The following is a 23700-nucleotide window of genomic DNA, read 5'->3' as shown; positions in this document are numbered from 1 at the left end:
TCATTATCGAAATATTTGTTTTTACACTGCTGCCTTATAATTGTAGCTAAATCTTAGTAGCTTGGCATATGATAGACCTAAGTAAAACTAGCCTCATTCTTTCTTAACTTGAGCATATTTTGTGTAAATTACATTGTCTTGCACTGAACATATATTTTGTTTAAATTACAACAATAAATCGTAGGCTATAGCTAACTAGCAACAACGCCTTATACTAATACGAATAATCTATTGGCATTGAAAATCGTCTCTTCGATTTAATTTTATCCATCTAACAAACACCTTGTAGTTAAAAAAAAGAAACATTTGTATTTTTTATATAGGCCTATACATGTATTTGTATTTTTTTATACAGGCCTATACATGTATTTGTATTTTTCTCTTAACATCACATTACCTTATGGAATGTATTTCCTTGCGGTATTAAGGCCAATGGTGGGACTGAACAACATGTTTTGCATATCACGTGACACTGCATTAACAAATCAACAATTCATTTTCCTTTATTATTTAGCAGTCGCTAAAAGGGTTGTAGTAAGAAGCGTTTGAGAGAGCTTCATGGAAATGTGTGAGCAAAATCTTCTGAATTCTGGCTATGTTGGTTCTCTGAATTTCCCTATTCCGGAGTCGTTATATTTTTCCAACTTGCGGAGCAATGGAGCTCATCTCCCCCAGCTGCATCAGATTTCCTACAACAGGCGAGAGGTGTGCTCGCTCCCGTGGACTTCCCCAAATTCGTGCACATCTCCGCCTCAGAGCCGCGCCTTTAGTGGCTACTCTCCGCCGTTTCTACACAATTCAGTGCCTGTAAATACTCATCCCAACGACCACAACAAGGCACCATTTGACGAGTCCAGTAAATACTACTTTCAGGATGTAAACCACAAACCAGAAGAACATGCTAGACACTCGCAGACCTTTTATGGTGAACATGGAGTTATCAGTTCCGATAGCTCGAAATATGCATTTTCGAACTTGGATAGACGGTCACATGATTCCGGTGCACAACACGAACTGAATTACACCAACCAGGCAATTGCCTCCGGCATCAAGCAGTCGGCCAATTCAATTGCCCGAATTCAACCATCTGCAAGTAATGCATGTGCCAGAACTGCTTTTTCTGATGGTAAGCATCTAACGATTTTTGTTATTTTAAAATTAAACTGCTCTGTATGTCTAGACTATTTATTTCTTTATTTAGTAACGTCACCTCCAAATTATAGTTATTGTTATATTTGATGTTTACGCGATGATAATTGCAGACCATGCCTGCTTTTGGATTCTTCAGCATGTCATGTTGGGTTTTATACCAAGAGATCCACAAGTTGCTAAGGACAGTTTTTCCATTCTCCAGGCGCACCCTGGTGCTCTTCACAAGCGAAACTGAGAAAGAAGAGAAAACCATACACAAAGCCACAGCTTGCTGAACTTGAGAACGAATTCATGATGAACGAATTCGTAAACAGGCAAAAACGGAAGGAACTATCTGACAGACTGGAGTTGAGTGATCAACAAGTCAAAATATGGTTTCAGAACCGCAGAATGAAAAAGAAGAGACTAGTGATGCGCAGGCATGCGTTCTCCATGAACTGAGAGCCTTGGGCCCTGAAAGTGACCTCGTGCGGATTCTGTTCAGACAAGCGCAACCACTTCAAACCTCAAACTCTATTTATTTTCAGAAAGGCACATACTGAAACTTGTGTTTTGTAAAGCATGCGATTTAGGTTAATTGGATACATCTAATTATTTTGTTCAATGACCACACTTAGTATTTCTGAGCGTATAAATCAGTGATAAGGTACGCTCTTAGAAAAAAAGGGGTTAATTGTGTTTTATATAGAACTTTTAATATAGCTATGCAATAGTTTATTTTTGTATTTCTGCAGTATCAAAATGAATGTTATTTATAATTTAATCTCTGTAGCCTACATGTATAAATTATGTAGGATATGTCGTATTGTATTGACGAATAAAAATTGATTATATGGTTAGAAATGGATATTGCACATATCTGATTGGACGGGTCGGTCCTGCCTGAAATCAAACTGGGCCTACAGGAATTGCTCGTCCAAGCTCAAGTTCGTATTTGTCGGTGGTTTAATGAACCATGAAAAATAGTTTTTTTTATTATTTATTTTGTAAGTGTTTGCATGTCTATCGCATGGCTATAATAATTGTGTGTAAATGTGTTTTTGTCTTATTTTTTTTATGTATGCGTAATCATAGGCTATGTAATGCCTTCCCCTGTTGGCGCTGCAATCGAATGAGAGCTCTTGGGTAAAGCTATAGCGTTCTCTCTATAGTAAAGTAAAACTGCCTTGGGGGTCCAGTTAATGAGTAGACCTAATTTGAGCTGTTTACTGGCTCAATGTTAGTATCATGTGTGATATCGGCTAAATATATATATATATACATATATATACTTATCTAGAAAAGCAAAAAAAACATTTTCATCAATTCATACAATTCCATGCCGACGAGTGTGTGTATTATGCACATGTATACATTCGTGTAGACATTTGAGGCGAGGGCTATTTGATCAAGTGGCACATCAACCACAGATAGGCTATTCCTAAATAAACCTACATGAATTTACTACTTCCTGAATATAGCTCTTACTCCTTAGCCTATATGATCTTTATGGTTTTGTTTGCTAGCAAACCATTTAATTCATTTATTGTTACGTTTAGAAATGGTTATATGGTTTTCGAGGGAGTAGTTTGTAGGATATATTTTAATCTTTGGTATTTGGGGCGACCCGTTAGGAGCGTTGTGCCAGTAACCGACAGGTCTGTTGATGTGCCCTTGAGCAAGGCACATAACCATAATTTCTCCTGTAAATCGCTGTGGAGAAGAGCTGTCTGCTAAATGACTAAAATGTATAGGATATACTTGTTTTAAAAATATATAATTATTACCAAAATAAGCACACACGTACTTAATAAAATGCTTATTTCGAAGTGTTCTAGCTCGAACTTTTTAATGGTCCGTTATTTAGCTCATAGCTCTGAAGTTATATTTTCTAGTTTTACAATCCCATTATCTGAGAGGATCAAAGGGGAACGGTGTGTTCTCCCAAGATCTTTTTATGAGAACTCTGCTAGAATACGTATGCTCGTGCTCTTCAGATATGGGGGCGCCAAAACAAAGTTAAGGTCAAGTTAGTATCTTACAACAACAAAAAATACCTACACAAACTTTAAGCAGATAGTATACTGCCTTCTCATCATTCAAATTGTTTTATTTTTTTGTGTGGTATTTGCAAGGACTATTTCATGACGCATCCATGAGACGGGCCTGAAAACAAGGCCTGAAAACAAGGCCCAACTCGGCCATTTGGTCAACAACAACTGTTTTGCAGTTTACTCATCTTTTCGGTGTCAATCTGTGTTCATTGCCAATAGCAATTATTTTGCATACGATATTATTGGTAGTATAGGAATAGATATTGTTGTTTTAGTACATGGGTTGCAATAAAACATATATTTTTTCCCCTCTACTATACCGTCTGTTTGTCGTTTACTTTTCGTTTTGGGCATGTCTTGTGCGTAATGACGTTTTAACATTGTAGTTGTCCATGTGTGTTTCACGATTTTCTACTGCAATGTTAATTTAATATAAACAATGATAGTATAATGGAATATTTTTTACATTTACTGTGTTGTTAAGATTGGGGATATTTCCATGTGGTTACTCTATATAGAAAAACAACACGGGCTCAACGCATTTCGGGAAAACTGAGATGAACATTCTAATTTAGTTCTAGTTATTTTGTCAAATTAGCTACGCTCAAACATTTCAGACCCAACTGAGGTTATATACAATTATATGAAACAATGGTCTATGTTTGAGGATCTGAAACAACACACACACACACACACACACACACACACACACACACACACACACACACACACACACACACACACACACACACACACAAAGCGTTCTCTTACTTGTTACCAAAGGTGTCGCCAAAAAATAATTTAGTAACCCTATTGTGTTCCTGTTCTACGACAAAACAACTCATAGTCGTGTGGAATGAAAGTGCCTCATCTGGGACATTTATGTAGATTTTGCATCAAACGGGCATAGCCTAATCAGTGCAATAATACTATGGAAAGTAACAGTAAGGGCCCACAATTATAGGCGTAATATGTTAGGAATTCACTATGGTGAATGTTATACTATTTACTTCCCTTTCAAGTTCTTTTGTGTTATTTAATAATAGGCCTATATTTCTATCCGTAAAGTGCAAAGGAAGTAACTTGAAAATGAAAAGTAGTACAGGCCTATTGTCTGAAATACTGTTGAAAGTATAGGATAGGATATAGACTATAGGTTATTATAGGTTACTAAGTAATCGTCCCCCACCAAAGGGTTTCTCCTCCACCAGCTAAAATATACACTTAAACTCGAACCCGTCATTTTGTCTGTGCAATAAAACTATTGGTACGTATGGTCTCAGACCACAGATGGTCAAAGCCAGCAGAGATCTGTTGTACTTGGCAGTGCCAAGCCTTCTTTCAACCAATCATGCTGATGACGCTTATATTTTTTATTTACATTTAGGATGATTTATTAAAATTGTTTTATTTTAAAACATTATATAACCTTTATTTAACTAGGCACGTCAGTTATGAACAAATTCTTATTTACAATGAAGGCCTACACCGGCCAAACCGGACGACGCTGGGCATAATCCTCCTCCCTAATGAACTATAATCAACAATGGTCATCATGTTGTCTCTCTTTCTTGTTTTTGTTCTCATCCTTCCATTTATTTTCTACCTTTCACCTTTTTCCTCTTTTTTTTGGTAGCAGATGTGGATTATAAAATACATATATATTTTTGTGGATGTTTGGTGCATCTTGTGCATTTGTTTGTATTATTGAGGCACGAGCATTGCAGAGAAAGGTACGTTTGTTTTGTCTTATCTCTCCAAATTATTAATCATATAACTTGTGTGTATAGATTTGGATTCGAAGTATACTGTGCATGGGGGAACATTCTTTGCCCTTTAACTTGAACTCTAAGAGTATGTCAACTACAATGTTGCCATTGTAACAAGTACACTATATATACAAAAGTATGTGGACACCCCTTCAAATTAAGGGATTCAGCTATTTCAGCCACACCCGTTGCTGACAGTGTATAAAACTGAGCACACAGCCATACAATCTTCATAGACAAATATTGACAGTAGAATGGCCTAACTGAAGAGCTCAGTGACTTTCAACGTGCAATTTCATAGGATGCCACCTTTCCAACAAGTAGGTTTGTCAAATTTCTGCCCTGTAAGAGCTACCTCTGTCAACTGTAAGCGCTAAAGTGGAAACATCTAGGAGCAACAACGGCTCAGCCCCGAAATGGTAGGCCACACAAGCTCCCAGAATGGGATTGCCAAGTGCCGAAGCACATAGCGCATAAAGTTTGTCTGTCCTGTTTGTCAGGAGCTTCATGAAATGGGTTTCCATGGCCGAATAGCCTTCGCACAATCCTAACATCACAATGCGTAGAGTGATGAATCATGCTTCACCATCTGGCAGGCCGATGGACAAATCTGTGTTTGGCGGGTGCCGGGAGAACGCTGCATGCCCCAATGCATAGTGCCAACTGTACAGTTTGGTGGAGGAGGAATAATGGTATGGGGCTGTTTTTCATGGTTCAGGTTAGGCCCCTTAGTTCCAGTGAAGGGAAATATTAATTGGGATTGGTTGAGCTAACGTAGGCTAATGCGGTTAGCATGAGGTTGTAAGTAACAAGAACATTTCCCAGGGCATAGACACATGTGATATTGGCAGAAAGCTTAAATTCTTGTTAATCTAACTGTACTGTCCAATTTACAGTAGCTATTACAGTGTAACAATACCATGTTATTGTTTGAGGAGAGTGCATAATTTTGAACATGAAAAGTTATTAATAAACATATTAGGCACATTTTGGCAGTCTTGATGCAACAGCTTCAACAGAAATGCAATGATTCATTGGATCAGTCTAAAACTTTGCACATACACTGCTGCCATCTAGTTGACAAAATCTAAATTGAACCTATGCTGGAATAATACATTATGTCCTTTGTCTTGCATTTCAAAGATGATGGTACAAAAAATACAAGAGAACGGTTGTTTTTTTCTTTGTTTTATCTTTTACCAGATCTATTCTGTTATATTCTCCTACATTCCTTTCACATTTCCACGAAGTTAGAAGTGTTTCCTTCAATTGGTACCAAGATTATGCATATCCTTTCTTCAGGGCCTGAGCTACAGTCAGTTAGATTTGGATACATCATTTTAGGCGAAAATTGAAAAAAGGGGCAGATCCTTAAGAGGTTCGCTACAGTATACAATGACATTCTAGACGATTCTGTGCTTCCAACTTTGTGGCAGAGGTTGGGGAAGGCCCTTTCCTGTTATAGCATGACAATGCCCCGTGCACAAAACAAGGTCCTTACAGAAATGGTTTGTCGAGATCGGTGTGGAAGAACTTGACTGGCCTGCACAGAGCCCTGACCTCAACCCCATCAAACACCTTTTCACCCAACATCAGTGCCCGACCTCACTAATGCTCTTGTGGCTGAATGGAAGCAAGTCCCCGCAGTAATGTTCCAACATCTAGTGTAAAGCCTTCAAAGAAGAGTGGAGGCTGTTGTAGCAGCAAAGGGGGGACCAACTCCATATTAATACCCATGATTTTGAAATGAGACGTACGACGAGCAAGTGTCCACATACTTTTGGTCATGTAATATCTGGTGTAATATATATTGAACTATCATGATGCGTAAATTGCCTACTTCCCTAATAGCGCGCACATATAGTACACGAAATAAATACTGACAAAGTTGTGGGTTTGCCATTATATAACTCGAATTATGTTGCATTGATGAAATCTCTCAGGGATTGTTTACTAATGTCTATATCACAAGGGCAAGCACATATTTACAAAGTAGTTGTTTCTAAACCCAGGAAACCAATGAACTAACTGTTATTTGCGGTCAAATGAGTTGCTCTAGTTATTAATAATGACTGATATTGGTATATAGTAATTCCTTTACTGGATCACATGAGAAAAATAACTCAGGAATCGATCAAGATGAATTGCACGTCAGCCTACGTTTCCGATTTTTTTCTCCCTCGCGGATCCTTTCCACACGCCTATGGTGCAATAGATGGACAAAGTTTAACGCACTCGAGCTACAAATTCCTTTCGCTATAGCAAAAGAGAGAAGAGGAGATATGTCGGAGTACGATGAGCGTAACAACTGTGTGTCAAATATGTATTTACCAAGTTGTACATATTATGTTTCGGCGCCTGATTTTTCATCAATCTCCTCGTTTTTACCCAAGACTACTTCGTGTCAAAATAATTGTCCTTATTCTTCCAACATAGCTCAAGTCCGACCTGTTCGAGGAGTGGCTTTCAGAGACTATGGACTGGATCACCCAAGCAAATGGCATTACAGGGGCAATTACGCTTCTTACTACTCAACGGACGAGATAATGCACGGAGACTTAATCCCGTCATCGAACAGGGCGGAAATGATATTAAAAAATGATTCATTGTACGGGCATCACAGCGGTATGAACTCGCCATGCAATTTATTCACCAATGTCGGCCGAAATGGGGTTCTTCCACAAGGGTTCGATCAGTTCTTCCAGACTGTTAACTCTGAAAAGCCCAACTCTGGGCCCGAACACTCAAAACAGAAGGCAGACTCCAGTCTCCCCGGAGATGCTGCATGTAATAAACAGACTTCAGACCCAACTGAGGACATAGACGAACATGATTATTCTATATCAAACTGCCCCGGGGACAAGAACAACAGCCCAAGTAGGTACAAGAATTAAATGGGTTATAGTAAGTCCACAACGTAGTCGTTCCGATTTTATGTGCCCCTTTATAAGCACACAACGGTTTTATATACCCCAATAAGATTGAGTTTACTGTTGTAAAAATATTTACGATGGGAAACCAGTTTAGGTGAGCCATGCTGCAATACTTCTGATGCATATCTGAATAGAAGTCATCTGACTCTCTTGCACTGTGTAAATTACAATGCAGCCATGTTTATCAGTCTTATTTGTTTACGATAGTGAATGTACAAAGTAACAAAGCAATGATATAAAAAGGGAGGTAGGATATGCTATTGTTCGACATACATGACACATACATGTGAAGGGGTTATCTTTAGCTGTATAAAAATATTTTACCTATAACGTCGAAACGAACCGTGTAGAACAGACATAGAGTCAAATAAAATATCCGTGTGAGTTCCTACGTGTGTATGTGCGCGCTCACTCGCAGTCGCTCCCGCATATCTGCCTGTGTGTGTTAGCGGCTACGCGAGGGAAGATCATTTTGTTTACTCAGCTAACTTGTTAATTATATGTTCTGTACTAACACTTGCATTGTACCAACTTTGATCTGAACTGCATTGTTCTACATCTGTGTGGTAAAACAATTGTTTGTCCCGTTTAGGTTCGTCAAAGTCCAGAAAAAAGAGATGCCCCTACTCGAAATTCCAGATCCGAGAACTTGAACGAGAATTCTTCTTCAATGTGTACATAAACAAGGAGAAGCGGCTCCAGTTGACAAGGAAGTTAAACCTGACAGATCGACAAGTGAAGATTTGGTTCCAGAACAGAAGAATGAAAGAGAAAAAGCTAAACCGGGACCGGTTTCGGTATTTCACTGGAAATCCTTTATATTGATCTTTTGCATTTAGAGGAGCCATAAGTGCTTCACAACTCTTTTTTTTTTTTTGGTACATCTGTGCGATGTACAAACAACAGTTGAAACACCGCACAACAAAACTGAACATTGCAAACAGGCTGAATCTATCTATGCAACTCTTTTTGTATTCTTCCACTTAAATACTTACCTCAATGAACACATGAATCCTGTTATTTAAAATAAGACTCAATCCAGTGTCGAAATCATCCAGGAGACCTCGACATAATGTTCATTTGCATATTATTACGGTAATTAATTGTAATATCTAGGCTATGTAGGCATATACCTTACTTTTGTACATATTTAAGTTTTAAGTTTACACGGTATGTGCTTTGGTGGATTCACAAACATTGCAGTAAGCAACGCGTACTTTGATTCCAGTAATTAACGAGTGTAAAAAGTAATTTACAATAGTAGAATTGTGTATGCATTTAATAGACGCATGTTATGTATATTGTGGTATCAAATAAAGTACACATGGTAAATGTAGTTATGCGTTACCTCAATTTATTGCAATCACGAGCTCCTTTCGGCTTTGGTCAGGATCCACATTTGGCATAAGGATAAAATGATGTATCATTTTATACAATTCAACAAGATTTTTATCATCTCCTATAGGGATGCTCATACCAAAGCAATCTGATATTGAATATTTTAAAAAGTACTAATGGCACTGAAGCTGGTGGTTATGTGAATAGACCATAGAGCGAATATCCTCTAAATAGCCTTTTGTATCCAAGCAGAAGCGCCTTTTATTTACTTCAACTTCAAAGTTTAGACTAGACCTTTTATCCCTTTATGTTGTGTTACACTAAGGCTGTTTACTAAACCTTGAACCGTCTAGACAGCATAATAAAAACTAGCTGTAAATGTCTAAATCGGAGGCTATTGGACCCTCTGGCCACTCCAAATGCGGCCCTACTCCCAAATAGTCGAGACAGATGCAGTCCTTTCTTACTTGTAAAGCTATTGAGTTATACATGTAGAAAATCTAAATGCACAGGCTATGACCAAATGTGTATATATGTTTAGTATATATTTTTTTATATTTAACTTGAAATGGCATGCCATTATTAAAAGGGAATGACTCCCGTGCGTAAAATGCCTATGTTTGATCTGGCAGCTTAAAAAACAGTGGTGTTTTTATTTGTAATGTTGTCAGTAGCCTACTAACGATCAAATATTGTTCATTTCATATGCAAACGTTAGTTGATGCCTTTGAACTTCTAGTATAATGTCAAGGTCGTCACCTCTCACCTTTGAATATGTAGAGGCGCCTTTTGGCTGTTCTCCTTGACAACCGACGCCTGAATAATATCTGCACTGCAGCAGGATTCCAATATGGCTGCGAAGCAGTGATTTTTCTTGTAAGAAAAGCAATCAGATCCAGCGATACAGTTTCGTGTTTGAAGTTGATATACCTATCTCCTATACTAACCAATTGAGATGTTGCATTAAATGTAATGCAATATACGTCAAATCACGCGCAAGCTTCTGATATGGCAGCATTACGCACGACATTATAGTCATACGACAATACTATATTAAACTTCAGCTTTTGTACCAACATGGAAACCCTAAATATTTTTTTTAATCAATGGTTTAATTCCAAGCAGCGTGTGAGTCCCTCGTGTATTATAGCAGACATTAACAAAAAAAGGCAGTCAGTAAACTAAAAGCGAAACAGTTAATTCATATAATCCTGAATAAACCTAAATATTGTATTTTTTGAGGCAGGGGAATGACCACTTTTACCATACCGGTAGTAGGTTTTGGTTATTCCTTTCGCTGAGATAATGTCAGCGCATCTGATCATTCGAAATGTAGCCGTAGGAAATCAGTAATATAAGATATGTTTGGAAATCAATCACAAACACACGTGTCAGTCTTGTGATGGTTGGCATATTTTATTAGGTTTTTGGTTTAGGAAATTGTTGTGTCGGAAAATATTGTACAGACATTGCCAGTTGACTCCTCGTTCCCATTATAACCACACGAGGGCAGACGTGTAGCACGTCGATTAGAGTTTGTTCATGAAAACACACGTATGTGTGACTACAACTGTGATCTAGAAAACTATTGAAAAGCTGCTAATGTTTCTGTCCGGGGTTTGATGAGAGAATATAGCCTAGTAAATGTTGGGAAATAGCTTATTTATATATATTTTTTTACATAATAGCCCAAGCAGACTGTGTTCAGTTGATGCATTCCATGCATTGCAATCAAAGGGACACCATCACTGTTTCTAAGAAGTAGTCGCCTAACACCACCATTTTAAAGTGGATTAAACATTAGCTTTAACTATGTGGATATGTATATCATAGGCATATATATACAGCCGTGTTGGGAGGAGCTGTAGATACAGATACAGGCTGGTATCAAACACATCAAACATATGGAAACCACATGTTCAACTTATTCCATTCATTCCATTCCAACCATTACAATGAGCTCGTCCTCCTATAGCTCCTCCCACCAGCCTCCAATGGAGACACCAAGCCCAAGTTTAACCGATAGATTTGCATGATCTTTGGTAATTTGTTGTTATGGACATGACTTGAAATTACTTGAAATATTACTGGGTTAAATTGAATTTCAGTTGAAACCCTGACGAAATAAAACAAAAAAAATGTTAAGTCATAAGGCCTATCTGGATTCCTCAATTGTCGTGTGCATGTTTTTATTTTATGCAAGTCAGGTTAAGAACATATTCATACTCTCTTTCAATGACGACCTAAGAACAGGCCTACGAACCGTGGGGCAACTGCCTTGTCAGCTCCGGGATTCGATCTTGCAACCTTTCAGTTACTAATCCAACGCTCTAACCACTTGGCTACTTGTCGCGCGGATTCATTTGACCAGTTATTTTGATTTGGACGAGCATTAGACCTTGTCGAATAAACATGTTGTTTTACTTTCAATCCATATTCTCTGATAGTGTAAAATTATTTACAAAAAAATGTGATCTCTAAAAGTGTAAACCCTAAAATGTTGAGTAGACGTTGAGTAGACCAGGGTTGGTTTGATACCTTAATTTAAACGGAACCCGAAGAGTACCTTCAAAAGCATGCATATTTTTCCTGGTTCATGCATTTGACTAAATTATTTGCTTAGTTATTAAATCCCTTATAATACCCGTCTGAATACCTGGATGATTTCGTTAGATGCTGTGTTCCTGCAGTTAATTAACAATACGCTGCAGACACACTGATTCTTAACGCATTTTCTGGCTTTAATAGAAGCATATCTTCGGCCTATGCCGGATTTTCTTTAAATGTAATTTACAATTTTATTGATGTTTGCACAGTCAAGTATATCCTTCTTGTGTTTAGTAATCGTCATGCACCAACCAATTGAGGTAGGCCTGTTCAACGTGCTTCTAATAACATTCTTCGTTTTATTCAGCAAAATAATCGGGGTGTCTATTTTTGCATGCTTGTTGATTTCTCTGTGTAAAAAAAAAATCAACATTGTCTACCTATTTGCAAACCTGGGCCTGTTATATGTATGAGATGCTGAGTTGAGAATAGGCTACTATGGGGAGCGTGTTTAGCTCCGTATGGTTTTATTATTAAATGCGTCCACCTACTTTCCCAGTCCGTCATATAGGTCACAAATACAGTGTGCCGTACCCTGAGCAGGCATTCAAAGGTTACAAAAATGTCAACAAAATGGAGAACCGGGCAATCGATATCACCTTTCCTTGTAATTTAGTTTTTTAGAGGATAATATCCTAAACCAGACACGGTTTATTTTAGAATTAAATTACAAAACAAAAGATATAGGCCTATAATAGCCAGATTTGGTTGAAGTTTTGGTTGAAATTATTGAAATAGCCCACCTAATGTACATTGATTATTTTCGGTTAGGATTATATTCCCATCACTACACCGTGTGATTAGAAATCGTTATTTTAGTTCAAGTCAAAGCTTTGACTTGGTATGACTGAGTAGATTATTCGTGTGAATTAAAATGGTCTTAAATGTATCTAAATGTGCCAAAGTAAGGGAATTGGAGCTTGATGTAACGGTTAATTATCTCAACGTTAAGTCCATGTTCATCCTTAGTTTAGATTTTTTTCTTCTTCATATCAAGCAAAGAAGACAGGCTAAATGTTTAAGATGGCCTTTGCCAGTCAGTTTGAATCCATTTCAAGTCTGTGTTCTAGGTGTCGCTGTTGACCACGTCTGCTTCCTAGTTATGAGTCAATGTTTCCATGTGATGGGAAAAGAGTCTGCGTCTCAAGGCCATTTTCACATTTCATTGGTGAGGTTGTCGTGTGGCAGAGAGGCATCCTAAGCAACACGGACGTTGTTTTTCTAGTTATGTCAGCCTACAAACGACATCTCTCTCCTTTAAAAACTTATCCAAAATGTCCTTTCCCAACAGCTCTCCTGTTACTAATACTTTTGTAGTTGATTCGTTGATTGGCGCTTGCAGGACTGACCGTTTTTACTCCAGCAGCAACATGTACATGCCGTCCGGTGCAGAAATGGGAATTTACGGAATGCAAACCTGTGGACTCTTGCCGTCTCTCAGTAAACGAGGGGACGTCAACCACCAAAATATGGGCATGAATTTCCACCCTTACATACCTCAAATTGATAACTGGACAGATCCCAGTAGACCTTGCGGAATAGAGCAACCATCCAACCAAATGCCCAATTGCACATTTTCACAAAACATTAAGGAGGAGAGGAATTTCTGCATGTATTCCGACAAGAGAGCAAAGGTCAACTCGTCCGATGTCCCTGTATATGCTAATATAATCCCCGAATCGTGTTCAGTTGACTGCCCCGAGATCCCTGTCCCAGGGTATTTCAGATTAAACCAAACCTACTCGACTGGGAAAGACCAGGACTATGGCCAGGAGAAGACAAGTCCAAACATCACATTCGTGCAGCTCAACAGAGTCACTCCAAAACCGCAATTGTCTTCCTTTTTTGTCGAACTGGAAAAGAAAACGGCCGAGATACCGCATAACCGGGAGACCAGCAAGACACCCATCCCCGCGGAAATCCCGAATCCTACATCCACCGCGCAACGGGAGGAGAACTGCTCCACTGAATCTTCAGTCTCCAGCCCAGAGTTGACACAAAGAGAATCTAAAGGTAGGTACAGTAAAAGGATGACTCGTATGGGGGTATCATAAAACCCAATATAAAACACAAACAGCCCTAAAGTCGTAATGTTTAATGAGAGCCTTACTCAGGTTGCAGTAAAAGGCTTTTACAGGAAACGGTTCAACCGCGGACCAGACATGTCTGCATCAATTAGTATTTTATATTTATATTTTCTTAATTGATTTGTTTCTTTGTTGATAGTAATAGAACGTTAATTTTTATTTTTGGGGAAATATATATATATATATATATGTGTGTATATTAACACCTATGAGAAATAATGCCTGTAGTCTGTTTTGTATGTTCATCCTCAGTGTTGTGATGATACAGAAACCGTCTCTCACAAATGTGTATTTTAGTTCGTTTAAAATATTAATTTGGTCAAAAAACTTAGTCGTGTAATTTAGAGAATGTGTTGTTATTTATGCCTATACTATTCTCAACACGTTTGACCCACGACTACCAACTAATAATACTCATATAACACGATATCAATATAATTTAAACATTATATCATTCTGACCAGAGCTGTGTGACTAGTGAAAACATATTTTCATGAATTGAAAAATCTGGGTGATATATTCCTATTTTGTCATGTTAAAACATGTGTTGATTTGATTACATTTCAGACAGCGAAACGGACCTTCCAACGAGCAATTGGATGACTGCAACAAGCGGCAGGAAGAAAAGATGCCCCTACACAAAGCACCAGACGCTTGAATTGGAAAAGGAGTTTTTATTCAACATGTACCTGACCCGAGAGCGCCGTCTAGAGATAAGTAAAGGCGTCAACCTCACCGACAGGCAAGTCAAGATCTGGTTCCAAAACCGCAGGATGAAGCTTAAGAAAATGAACAGTGAAAACCGAATTCGGGGACTTACTTCAAATCTCACCTTTTCGTGAGTTTGCTTCCGGAAAGCTTGATTTATTGTCTTTTTCCTCTAAGCCGTGGTGTGGGAGCATTGGATTTTTGTTTTGTTTTTCACCGAAACTGCGACTGACTGCTATTTTATTTTCATGTTTACATGGTGACACGTTGTGTATTTTGAATATATTTTTTCACAGGGTACATTAATAACGTCTTAAATTATTCAAATGTACTATGTATCCATTATTAAACGGTTTGGTTTGATTGAGTCTGACTTGTTTGGAAGCTCATTTTTCGGACATGAAAACACGTTAAATCGATAGTGGATGAAAAGTTATACATTCGTTTAGAATTAAGCGCTAACTCTTAGCTGAATCGTAATCATATAAACGTTTATGTAGCATAAATGTGGTGAGCAATGTTAATGAGTGTAAATCTTACGCATGTTTGTGGCATGTATCCTGCAATAAATTGATAGTCAAATGTAATTTCTTATTTCAGTGCTTCGTCTTGCAGTAGACATAGGCTTTTTCATCAAGACAGATTTTACATTACATTTTAGTCACTTAGCAAATTATCCTATCAAGAGCACTTACAATAATGCATTAATGTTTATCAGATGTATAAATAAATGTAACAAAACAGAGAACTATTTGTAGGAGCCCGCAATAAGGTTCTTTTAGTTCCGCTAGAATGTGACTGGCCGTAGTTTCACATTGTTATGTGAACCAATCAAATTAAGAAAACTAATATTCACAACAAGTCTAACTGCGGTATACGTCATATCTTATGTAGGTGCAACATCAATTTCACAAACATCCCTATTTGAGCATTGGCCTATGCTCAACATGATTGCGGTTTAGCTATTCAAAGACTAACAGGCCTAGTCTATCTATTGACCAATTAATTAATTATGGCTCTTATTATTAATTCATTGCTAGACCTATTGTCAATTAGCATTCAGAAGCATGCCTGTATTTGAAAATAAACGTTAGCTTGTGAAGTTGAGTTGTTTTGTGAATATGCTATCCAATTGGTTTCTAAGGCCTATATGTGGTGTACACACACACACACACACACACACACACACACACACACACACACACACACACACACACACACACACACACACACACACACACACACACACACACACACACACACACACACACACACACACACACACACACACACACACACACACACACGTATATATAGCCTACAACCTCAACTCAGGACCTCGAAGCCAGTGCCACAGCTTTTTTTCTTTGTTCCCTTCTAATCTCTAATCAGGGACTGATTTAGACGTGGGTTACCAGGTGTGTGCAGTGAGTTATCAGGTGGAACGGAAAACCAGCGAGCCAAGCTTCGTGGGTAGGAGTTGAATACCCCTGTCCTACTATATGTTTAATTCCCTCAACTTTGTTGAAGGAGCTACTTGGAGCGTTCAGACACCGTAGGATACTTATTTAAATACTCAAAATACACACTAATACATCTATTAAAATTCCCAAATTACACATGAATACTTCTATTCAAACACACAAAAAACAGGCATCGTATCCTATTCATGCCATGTACCTAAACATTTTATTATATTTACACGGATCTGGGAAGGTTCCCAACAACCTACAAAAACAGCCATTGGGGTCCGGATATAGGAACTTCTTAGAAAAACGGGTTCATTAGATTTCCAAAAGAGGTTACATAACCATTTATTCTAATAGCGTAGGCTGTCATTGTAAATAATAATTTGTTCTTAAAACTGACTTGCCTAGTTAAATAAAGGTTAAATAAAAAAAGTATACAAAATAAAAAGAGCAAGGAATAGGCCTAGAAGAATATATAAAATGCTTTTCTTATCACAACATTGACACATCCAATAGGCTATCACCTAAACAGCAACCTCTTGTCATATATAAGGACTACAATAATGTTTTTACTTCGGGTTAAAACCGTAATCATTAAAATACATTTAATTGATACCATATTGGCCAAACATTCTGTCATGATTCAAAATATCAGAAATTAAGTTGTTATTTATGTTGATGTGGTTAAATGTCATGAGATGGCTTGTGTTGTAAGCTTATACTGGCAGATCGCTTTGCCCAGTAGTAGACGTAGCTGCTGCCCCTGTGTATAGAAGTCCAAGCCAAGTTTATAACTCTATCCGGGTAGACTATTTGAATTCGGTACACACTATTTTCCTCTTTCCTCTGCCTCTCTTTTACACACGAACTGCACACCCCCATGTCCAGAAGAATGAACGCTGAAACACACACACACACACACCAACAACAGATTACATGGTTTTATTTATCAATGGCCTGCTTGGCCACGTCATTATTTTTTACAACACTAGTTAAAGTATTACGTTATAATGCTCTATGACGTGTTATAAACACGTGTGAGCCTTTATAATGTCTTCTATAACAAGGCTTATAATATGTTGCGTAGCTCAAGCTAATGCAATGTTCACTTTCTGCTGAAGAAGCGGGTCCCTAGTGCCTGTCTGGGCCTTATGATGTTCAAGCACAAATTCATTGGCACGTCGCCGCCATGTTGTTTTGTCCTCATGCGAACATTTATCTGATAATCAGTTCTGTTCCTTCTTCTTCCACGTTGTTTTTGTTCCATCGTGGCATAATGTATTTGAAATAAATCAGTTGACAGATTTTATTTACGTTTGTATTCATCTCTTGATGAGAGTTTACAAAAGTTGCCTAATCAACAAGTCATGTATTCTGTAAACCTAAAAAGATCCTCTTAAATCCAGACTTTTAGACATCACTCTGCACAGAACCACTTTATTGCGCCAATAGTCCGTTTTATTGTGGGCGCATGAATGTATAATCAAACGCACCCCATAAATATTTTATTGATACACATCAAATAATTATGTCTCTCCTCTAGATAAATACAATCACTATACAAATAACACTAGCTGGTTCAAACTTACAAGACCAACCAAACTAGTGAAAGTGACTAGTTTAATATATAAGCTAACATTATAAAACAGAGTCGGTGCAAAAATGATCCTTATTTTTATAGCATGTTATTACATTTATTTAACGAGGACTTACAACTAGTAGTCTATAAAAATGTTTTACAAGCATTAAGTGTATGATATACTTTATGACGATATCTTGTGAGAGTTTTCACACATAATATGGTTAGGCGTCAATGTTGAGTGGTGGCTGTGAAATAAATGTGTGTATGAGGCTAATCTATACGTAAAACAAATAGACCCGCACCACCCTAAACCGTATGCACATTCAAAACGTCCACTAACACATCATTACTTAAAGTTTGACATTCTTTCTCCTTAACCATTCGGGTTCTATGGCATTCTTTAAATAAAAAGGCAAATTAAACATAGGCCTATACCATTACAGCGGACTGATTTACTCACTGCGTTGGTAAATAGGATCACGTGATTCATATAACCAATCCCTGAAGAATGAAGACAGCAAAAATACTGTGATTGTTCAGAGGAAAGGTTTCCATAACAGTGTAACCTTTTATATGACTACGAAGGGATCCAAAAATGTCGACCAGTAGCACTCTAAGTAACTATTATGTGGACTCTATAATGGGGCATGAAGCAGAGGATGTGTACAGGCCACGCTTTGTCCAGTCTCCGCACAGTACGACCTCAATGCCACCAGGTGTTGGGGACAATGCAGATTTTTCCTCCTGCAGTTTTGCACCCAAATCAGCCGTTTTCCCAGGGTCTTGGTCCTCGGTCCACACGCAGTCCACCGCCGCAGTATCAGGGATTTACCATCCTTACGTCCAGTCCCACCTCTCCGCAGCAGACAGCAGATATGTTCGGTCGTGGATAGACCCAATTTCTAGCAACGTTTCTTTCTCCGGCTTTCACTATAACAGCCGGCATTATGGAACAAATGGAACCAAGCCCGAAAGTTTACCACTGAAAAGGACTGAGAGTGCCACTTTTGAGCCAGAGACTCAGGTGGTTGTCCGCGGCCCTGGTTATGCTTGTGGATTGTCCGAATGCCCGAAAAATGTGGCCAAAGAGAGCGTTGGCAGTGATACTTCGAATCACAGCGAGCCTAAAGAAGAGAAAAAACAACTTGACCCAAGTAAGTAAACGAAATTTCCCCCCTGATTTACAACCTTAAGAACTGTACGAGCTGGGTGTGTAAAATTGGAGGTTTTACTAACCTATAAAAGTGTCTATCTTATACCACGGACCGCAAAACACTGCCTACGGATGTAAAGTGGGTATTTAACACAAGCGTGTGATAATAATTGCGTCAACAAATTCAGTATTATTGTTATTATTATTATTATTTTTTATTTTACAAATATACAGTTATTCATTCTGATGCTTGTATTTACCATATTCATGGTTTGTTTATTTCGTTTTCCTGCTATTTCTCGTGTGAGTTTCAACTTTGTCCTCTGTTCTCCAGACAACCCTGCAGCAAACTGGATTCATGCACGTTCAACAAGGAAGAAGCGATGTCCATACACGAAGTATCAGACACTAGAACTGGAAAAAGAATTCCTCTTCAACATGTATTTGACACGAGATCGACGAAACGAAATGGCTCGAAATCTCAATTTAACTGAAAGACAGGTCAAAATCTGGTTCCAGAACAGAAGAATGAAAATGAAAAAGATGAACAGAGAGAGGGGCAGTAAGGATCACTTATAGCCCATGCTTATAGCCCATGCTAGAGTGGATGTGTAATCCCTCGCCTTATGATGTACCATATTGTTGTGATGACTTGGAATATAACGTTCTTTCTTTTTTGGGGGGGGGGGTTGAATCAAAGTTAATGTTGAGTCTTAAACGAATTACTCCAGAACTCGAGTATTTATGCCCAATATGAGCCCATGGGAATGTGCTTGCGTATCGTTTTCTTCGTGGTGTATTTGAACAATGTCATGTTTTCAGAGGATATATTTGTGCTAATATTTTCAGTGAATATTGTAGGCCTAATTCAGTGAAAGATCCATCACGCAAATTGGAAATTATATAACTTACTTAAAAAGTAGAGGCTGACTGATTATGTTTGTAAGGCTGGGACTAGAATTTAAAATGAAATTATACTCTTTTTTAGTATTTATATTAGTTTCATGGTGTTTTTTTCTGAGGTTAGTTTTGGAATGAGACATGATTGGGCGTAGCCTTAATCTTAGCATATTCCTGCATTTTCCGAATCCAATTCAGGCTGTAGTTAAGGTTCCCTTGCACTAATGCAGTAGTTTGCAGAACTGAGAGATAGGACTAATAACGCCTTATTGCAAAACTGAAATTAGAACTATTTGGTGACGAGGAAAGTAGGACTAATTAGAAGGTTTCTTTCTCTTAAATAAATGCATTTGGTTAATCTGTATAAGAGATTCAATGATTGGATATTTCGTTGTATTTTTTTTTAAGGTCATCAGAATTAAACAACGTAAAGTGGCATTTGGTATACTGAACTCACATTTTAGAAACATTTTTTTCATAATATGAATTTAGTTTACAAGGTGGTTGGATTTCACTTGAATAGGATAATGTTGCATTGTTTAAAGAGGTAATAAAGTATTTATGATTGGGAGAGGTGTTGCACTGATCTCCAATTTATTGTCCAACCTGTACGTATAATTGCTTTAAAGCAGGAAGAACAGTGGTCCCATAAAGATATATAGATGGCTAGACGTCTGGTCTAAATTACTTTATGAGCCAGGGTAACTCTCTCCCTTCAAACCCTCTTACTTGGGTGTTTGAGTCTTTTTGCTGACAAACAAAAATGCAGACACTTTCTACAGGGTGTCTGGTCGATAAATTGTTTTTCTTCGCGACTGAAAGGAAATCAGCCCCCCTAAATGTAAAGAAAGTCATGTTTATTCACCATCTATCTACATGTCCTACTGAGAGGGCAAAAACTTCACTTTGACTGCTGTGTAAAAGGCCGTTTACAGTGGTGATTCTATTGGTACTGCAAGGGTGGATTTAAACCCTGTTTCTGAAATACATTGAAATGTGTCAAGTAATGTCTATTCTGTGTAACAAAATTTTAAAAAACGAAAAAAAAAACGGTTGGATTTGAATGTATGCGTATGATAATTTTGGTTAGTTTGGTAAAAATAAATTATGATAATTGACACATAGTAAAGGTATATTCTCCAAGCATTGGTAAAGTATCCTACTAGATAGTATTTACTAATGAAGAGACAACTTATTCTATAGGTCACTAGGAAATCATTTAGTTGTATCAGGAGCGCTAGAGGGCGACGTTGTTCGACAGAAGACCGCATCTCTATCGATGACGATGGGTTGAGGGCGAGGGGCCATAAAGATTTTTTAGCGACGATGTTCAATGAATTAATGACAAATATTTTTTGTAAACATTGACGAGGGGCTTCTGTGCATCGCTTTTATCGATATATGGAATATTTTGACCTATAAAGGCCTAATAACACATTGAGGGCTATATTGCAGCTATTTCAGATTCTGCTAAAAATTCTCCTTCAGTCTATTGTTGACTGTAGATTTTAATTTTAACGCGTAAATATAATGACTAACAAAGTAATTACCTGTTGATAACAGAAAACAGTTTTACATTAGAGCAATTGGGTGTAATATTTATTATTAGTAGTATAATAATTATTATTATTATCATCATCATCAATATAATTATTCTGATGGTTATTATTAATATTATTATGTATATACTGTTGCTAGTTTTTTTTTATACAGAAATGTCCTGGATATGTTAGTGAATACAGAAGATCAATGAAAAGGAAAGGGCACATATATGAAAATATTGACAATGTTTTCCTTCATGGGACAAAGACAAGACTGAATTCACTCCGCTTTTCATGTGTATTTTCAGCCTTATCCACGTATGTTGACGGCTGTTAGCTTATGTTGGATTTGTTGGATTTTTAGCTCCTGTATGTGATTATATCATAGCATATCTCATGACCTTAACTGTGGTAGGTTTATTTTCTACTGTGTTTTTTTTTTTTGTTATCTGTGAGCGTTCCTTTCATGATCTTTGTGATCAAAATAAATTGCAAATGTGTCTAGGTGTGCTTGATCAATGTTCAGCAGTCAACTGTTTACTGAACATTACGCCAACCATAAGACTGCTGGATGACAAAACATACCCCAGTCACCACTGAACCGTTGGAATAGTCCTAAACATTAGGCAGAAATTAGTTCTTATTTCGAGCCTTTCTATTGTCATTAGGTCTACAAACAGAAAAGGCATTTCGTGTAGCTTACAATTCAGCCATTCCACAAGCCTGTCTGCTGGGTCTATAGCAGCACTCTGCTCAAGTCTAATAATTGTATAATCATGGTATAATGCAGCGCGCAAGTTATCAACATAATCCATGTAGAATTACGTGTCATAGGGACTTTACTAAATTTTACAGATACGATAACTTACAGAGACAGCAGGACTTTACAACACCACAAGAGACCGAGCTGCTGAAATACCCTGACAATAAATCGACCCGGTGGTAAATAATGGCGAACTAGCAGAGCGCCTAAATGAATTCTTCGGCTCTTCCACACTCTCCTCTGGATAAGACCTCAAGGTTGGTTGGTTTCGAATCACGTACAGGCCCAATTCGTAGGCCTGCAGTTTTCAAAATCTCCCTATTAGTTTATGATGTACAATTGCAACATTCTTTGAGGATGATGATAATAGGCAATACTGGAATTGAACATTGCATAACGCAGATCTATCCTTTAACTAGAGGAGGAGAAGAAACAGTCGGTAGGCCAGCTAGAGGAGAGAGAATTTCCCTTCAACCCCATTTGACCAGGGAGAGAATGTCCACGCCATATGACCGAGGAGAGAATGTTCGATGTGTCCACGTCATATGGTCCAAGCACAGGTCCAGGCACAGTAACTGAAACACTACAATAGAATGCACCAGAATACAATCCCCAGACGAATCACGCTGAAATGTACACGATAAAATATTCTAACGCCTATTTGTGGACACTGTCTTCTGTCTTTACAGACCCAAAGCAACGTGTAACTATCATGAACGAGAGACTGTTACAATGTGGCTATTAGACTTATGTAATGTAATTTCATATTTCTTCGTAGCCTAGTTTTCCCAAGAAAATATTGAGCACGCCAAAATACATAAATTATATATATATTTTTTGTTGTTGTTGATCTTATGACATGACGCACAATAGTCTGATAAATCATAGTCCTGGATTTCATGGACTACAGAGTTGTGTGCTTTGCTTTACAAATACGTGTAGGTTGCATTTTCTGTAGGCTATGACAATCTGTCCAAACGGTGTGGACTAGAACAGTGGACAGAGCACCCTACTCACAACATGACAATTGTCTTGTTTGTTTGTGTATCAGGATCTCCATGAGCTTTTTCAGAGGCTTTAGCGCTCATTCCGGTTGTCCACAAAAAAACTCACAACATGTACAAAACACTGAAACAATGATAGACAAGGACAGTCACACACATTTTAAACACAACAATGTACAAACAATACAACAACAAAACATGTATAAATACTACTACAAACAATTCCTATATTACAGCAAGTCATATTTTATTTTCATTTACATAACTATTTCTCTATTTTGAGGCTGATTATGTGTAGTTATTTGTTGCATTTTCAAAACGGTGTTAGGCCTGATCGAATTTGAATGTAAGTCATGTCAATAATTCAATGTTGACATTTTCGAATGGGTATTAACCTAACCTTCGTCGCAACTTTTGAACATGTTTCGTTTCAAATATCTATATGGTTCCATTTTTTTTAATGTAATATTTTGACCGACGCAAGACATCTACATGTTTCTTGTCATGGATTGTCTCTGATTTCTGGTTAAAATATTGCATAGTGCCGCTATATTTTTGCAATAAATCTTTTCATTATTATTTGTTATCTTCTTGTTTTTGCAAAAAAAAACAAAACTATTTTGTCCTCTTCGTTTCCGTTTCCTGATGTTCTACAACACCC

The 23700-nt window shown here is 37.7% G+C and overlaps 4 protein-coding genes across 4 annotated transcripts; all 4 read left to right on the top strand.

Moving 5' to 3' along the window:
• Window positions 1–519: 519 nt before the first annotated feature.
• On the top strand, window positions 520–3499 carry LOC112235484 (homeobox protein Hox-D12a). Its single transcript, XM_024403934.1, has 2 exons — window positions 520–1126; window positions 1355–3499. Exons 1-2 carry the CDS (start codon window positions 559–561, stop codon window positions 1591–1593), a joined length of 807 nt encoding a protein of 268 aa, XP_024259702.1. The 5' UTR covers window positions 520–558; the 3' UTR covers window positions 1594–3499.
• A 3681-nt stretch (window positions 3500–7180) lies between these two features.
• LOC112235483 (homeobox protein Hox-D11a) lies at window positions 7181–9209 on the top strand. Its single transcript, XM_024403933.1, has 2 exons — window positions 7181–7831; window positions 8480–9209. The coding sequence occupies exons 1-2, from the start codon at window positions 7237–7239 to the stop codon at window positions 8710–8712; spliced, it is 828 nt and encodes a 275-aa protein (XP_024259701.1). The 5' UTR covers window positions 7181–7236; the 3' UTR covers window positions 8713–9209.
• Window positions 9210–12967: 3758 nt separating this feature from the next.
• Window positions 12968–15713, top strand: LOC112235487 (homeobox protein Hox-D10a). Its single transcript, XM_024403938.2, has 2 exons — window positions 12968–13845; window positions 14487–15713. The coding sequence occupies exons 1-2, from the start codon at window positions 13107–13109 to the stop codon at window positions 14759–14761; spliced, it is 1014 nt and encodes a 337-aa protein (XP_024259706.1). The 5' UTR covers window positions 12968–13106; the 3' UTR covers window positions 14762–15713.
• A 2448-nt stretch (window positions 15714–18161) lies between these two features.
• Window positions 18162–20302, top strand: LOC112235482 (homeobox protein Hox-D9a). Its single transcript, XM_024403932.2, has 2 exons — window positions 18162–18832; window positions 19166–20302. Exons 1-2 carry the CDS (start codon window positions 18274–18276, stop codon window positions 19408–19410), a joined length of 804 nt encoding a protein of 267 aa, XP_024259700.1. The 5' UTR covers window positions 18162–18273; the 3' UTR covers window positions 19411–20302.
• Window positions 20303–23700: the final 3398 nt, after the last annotated feature.

This window comes from Oncorhynchus tshawytscha, linkage group LG26 (genome assembly GCF_018296145.1).
Source record: "Oncorhynchus tshawytscha isolate Ot180627B linkage group LG26, Otsh_v2.0, whole genome shotgun sequence".
Taxonomy (NCBI): Eukaryota; Metazoa; Chordata; class Actinopteri; order Salmoniformes; family Salmonidae; genus Oncorhynchus; species Oncorhynchus tshawytscha.
This window is presented reverse-complemented; position numbering and strand designations above follow the sequence as displayed.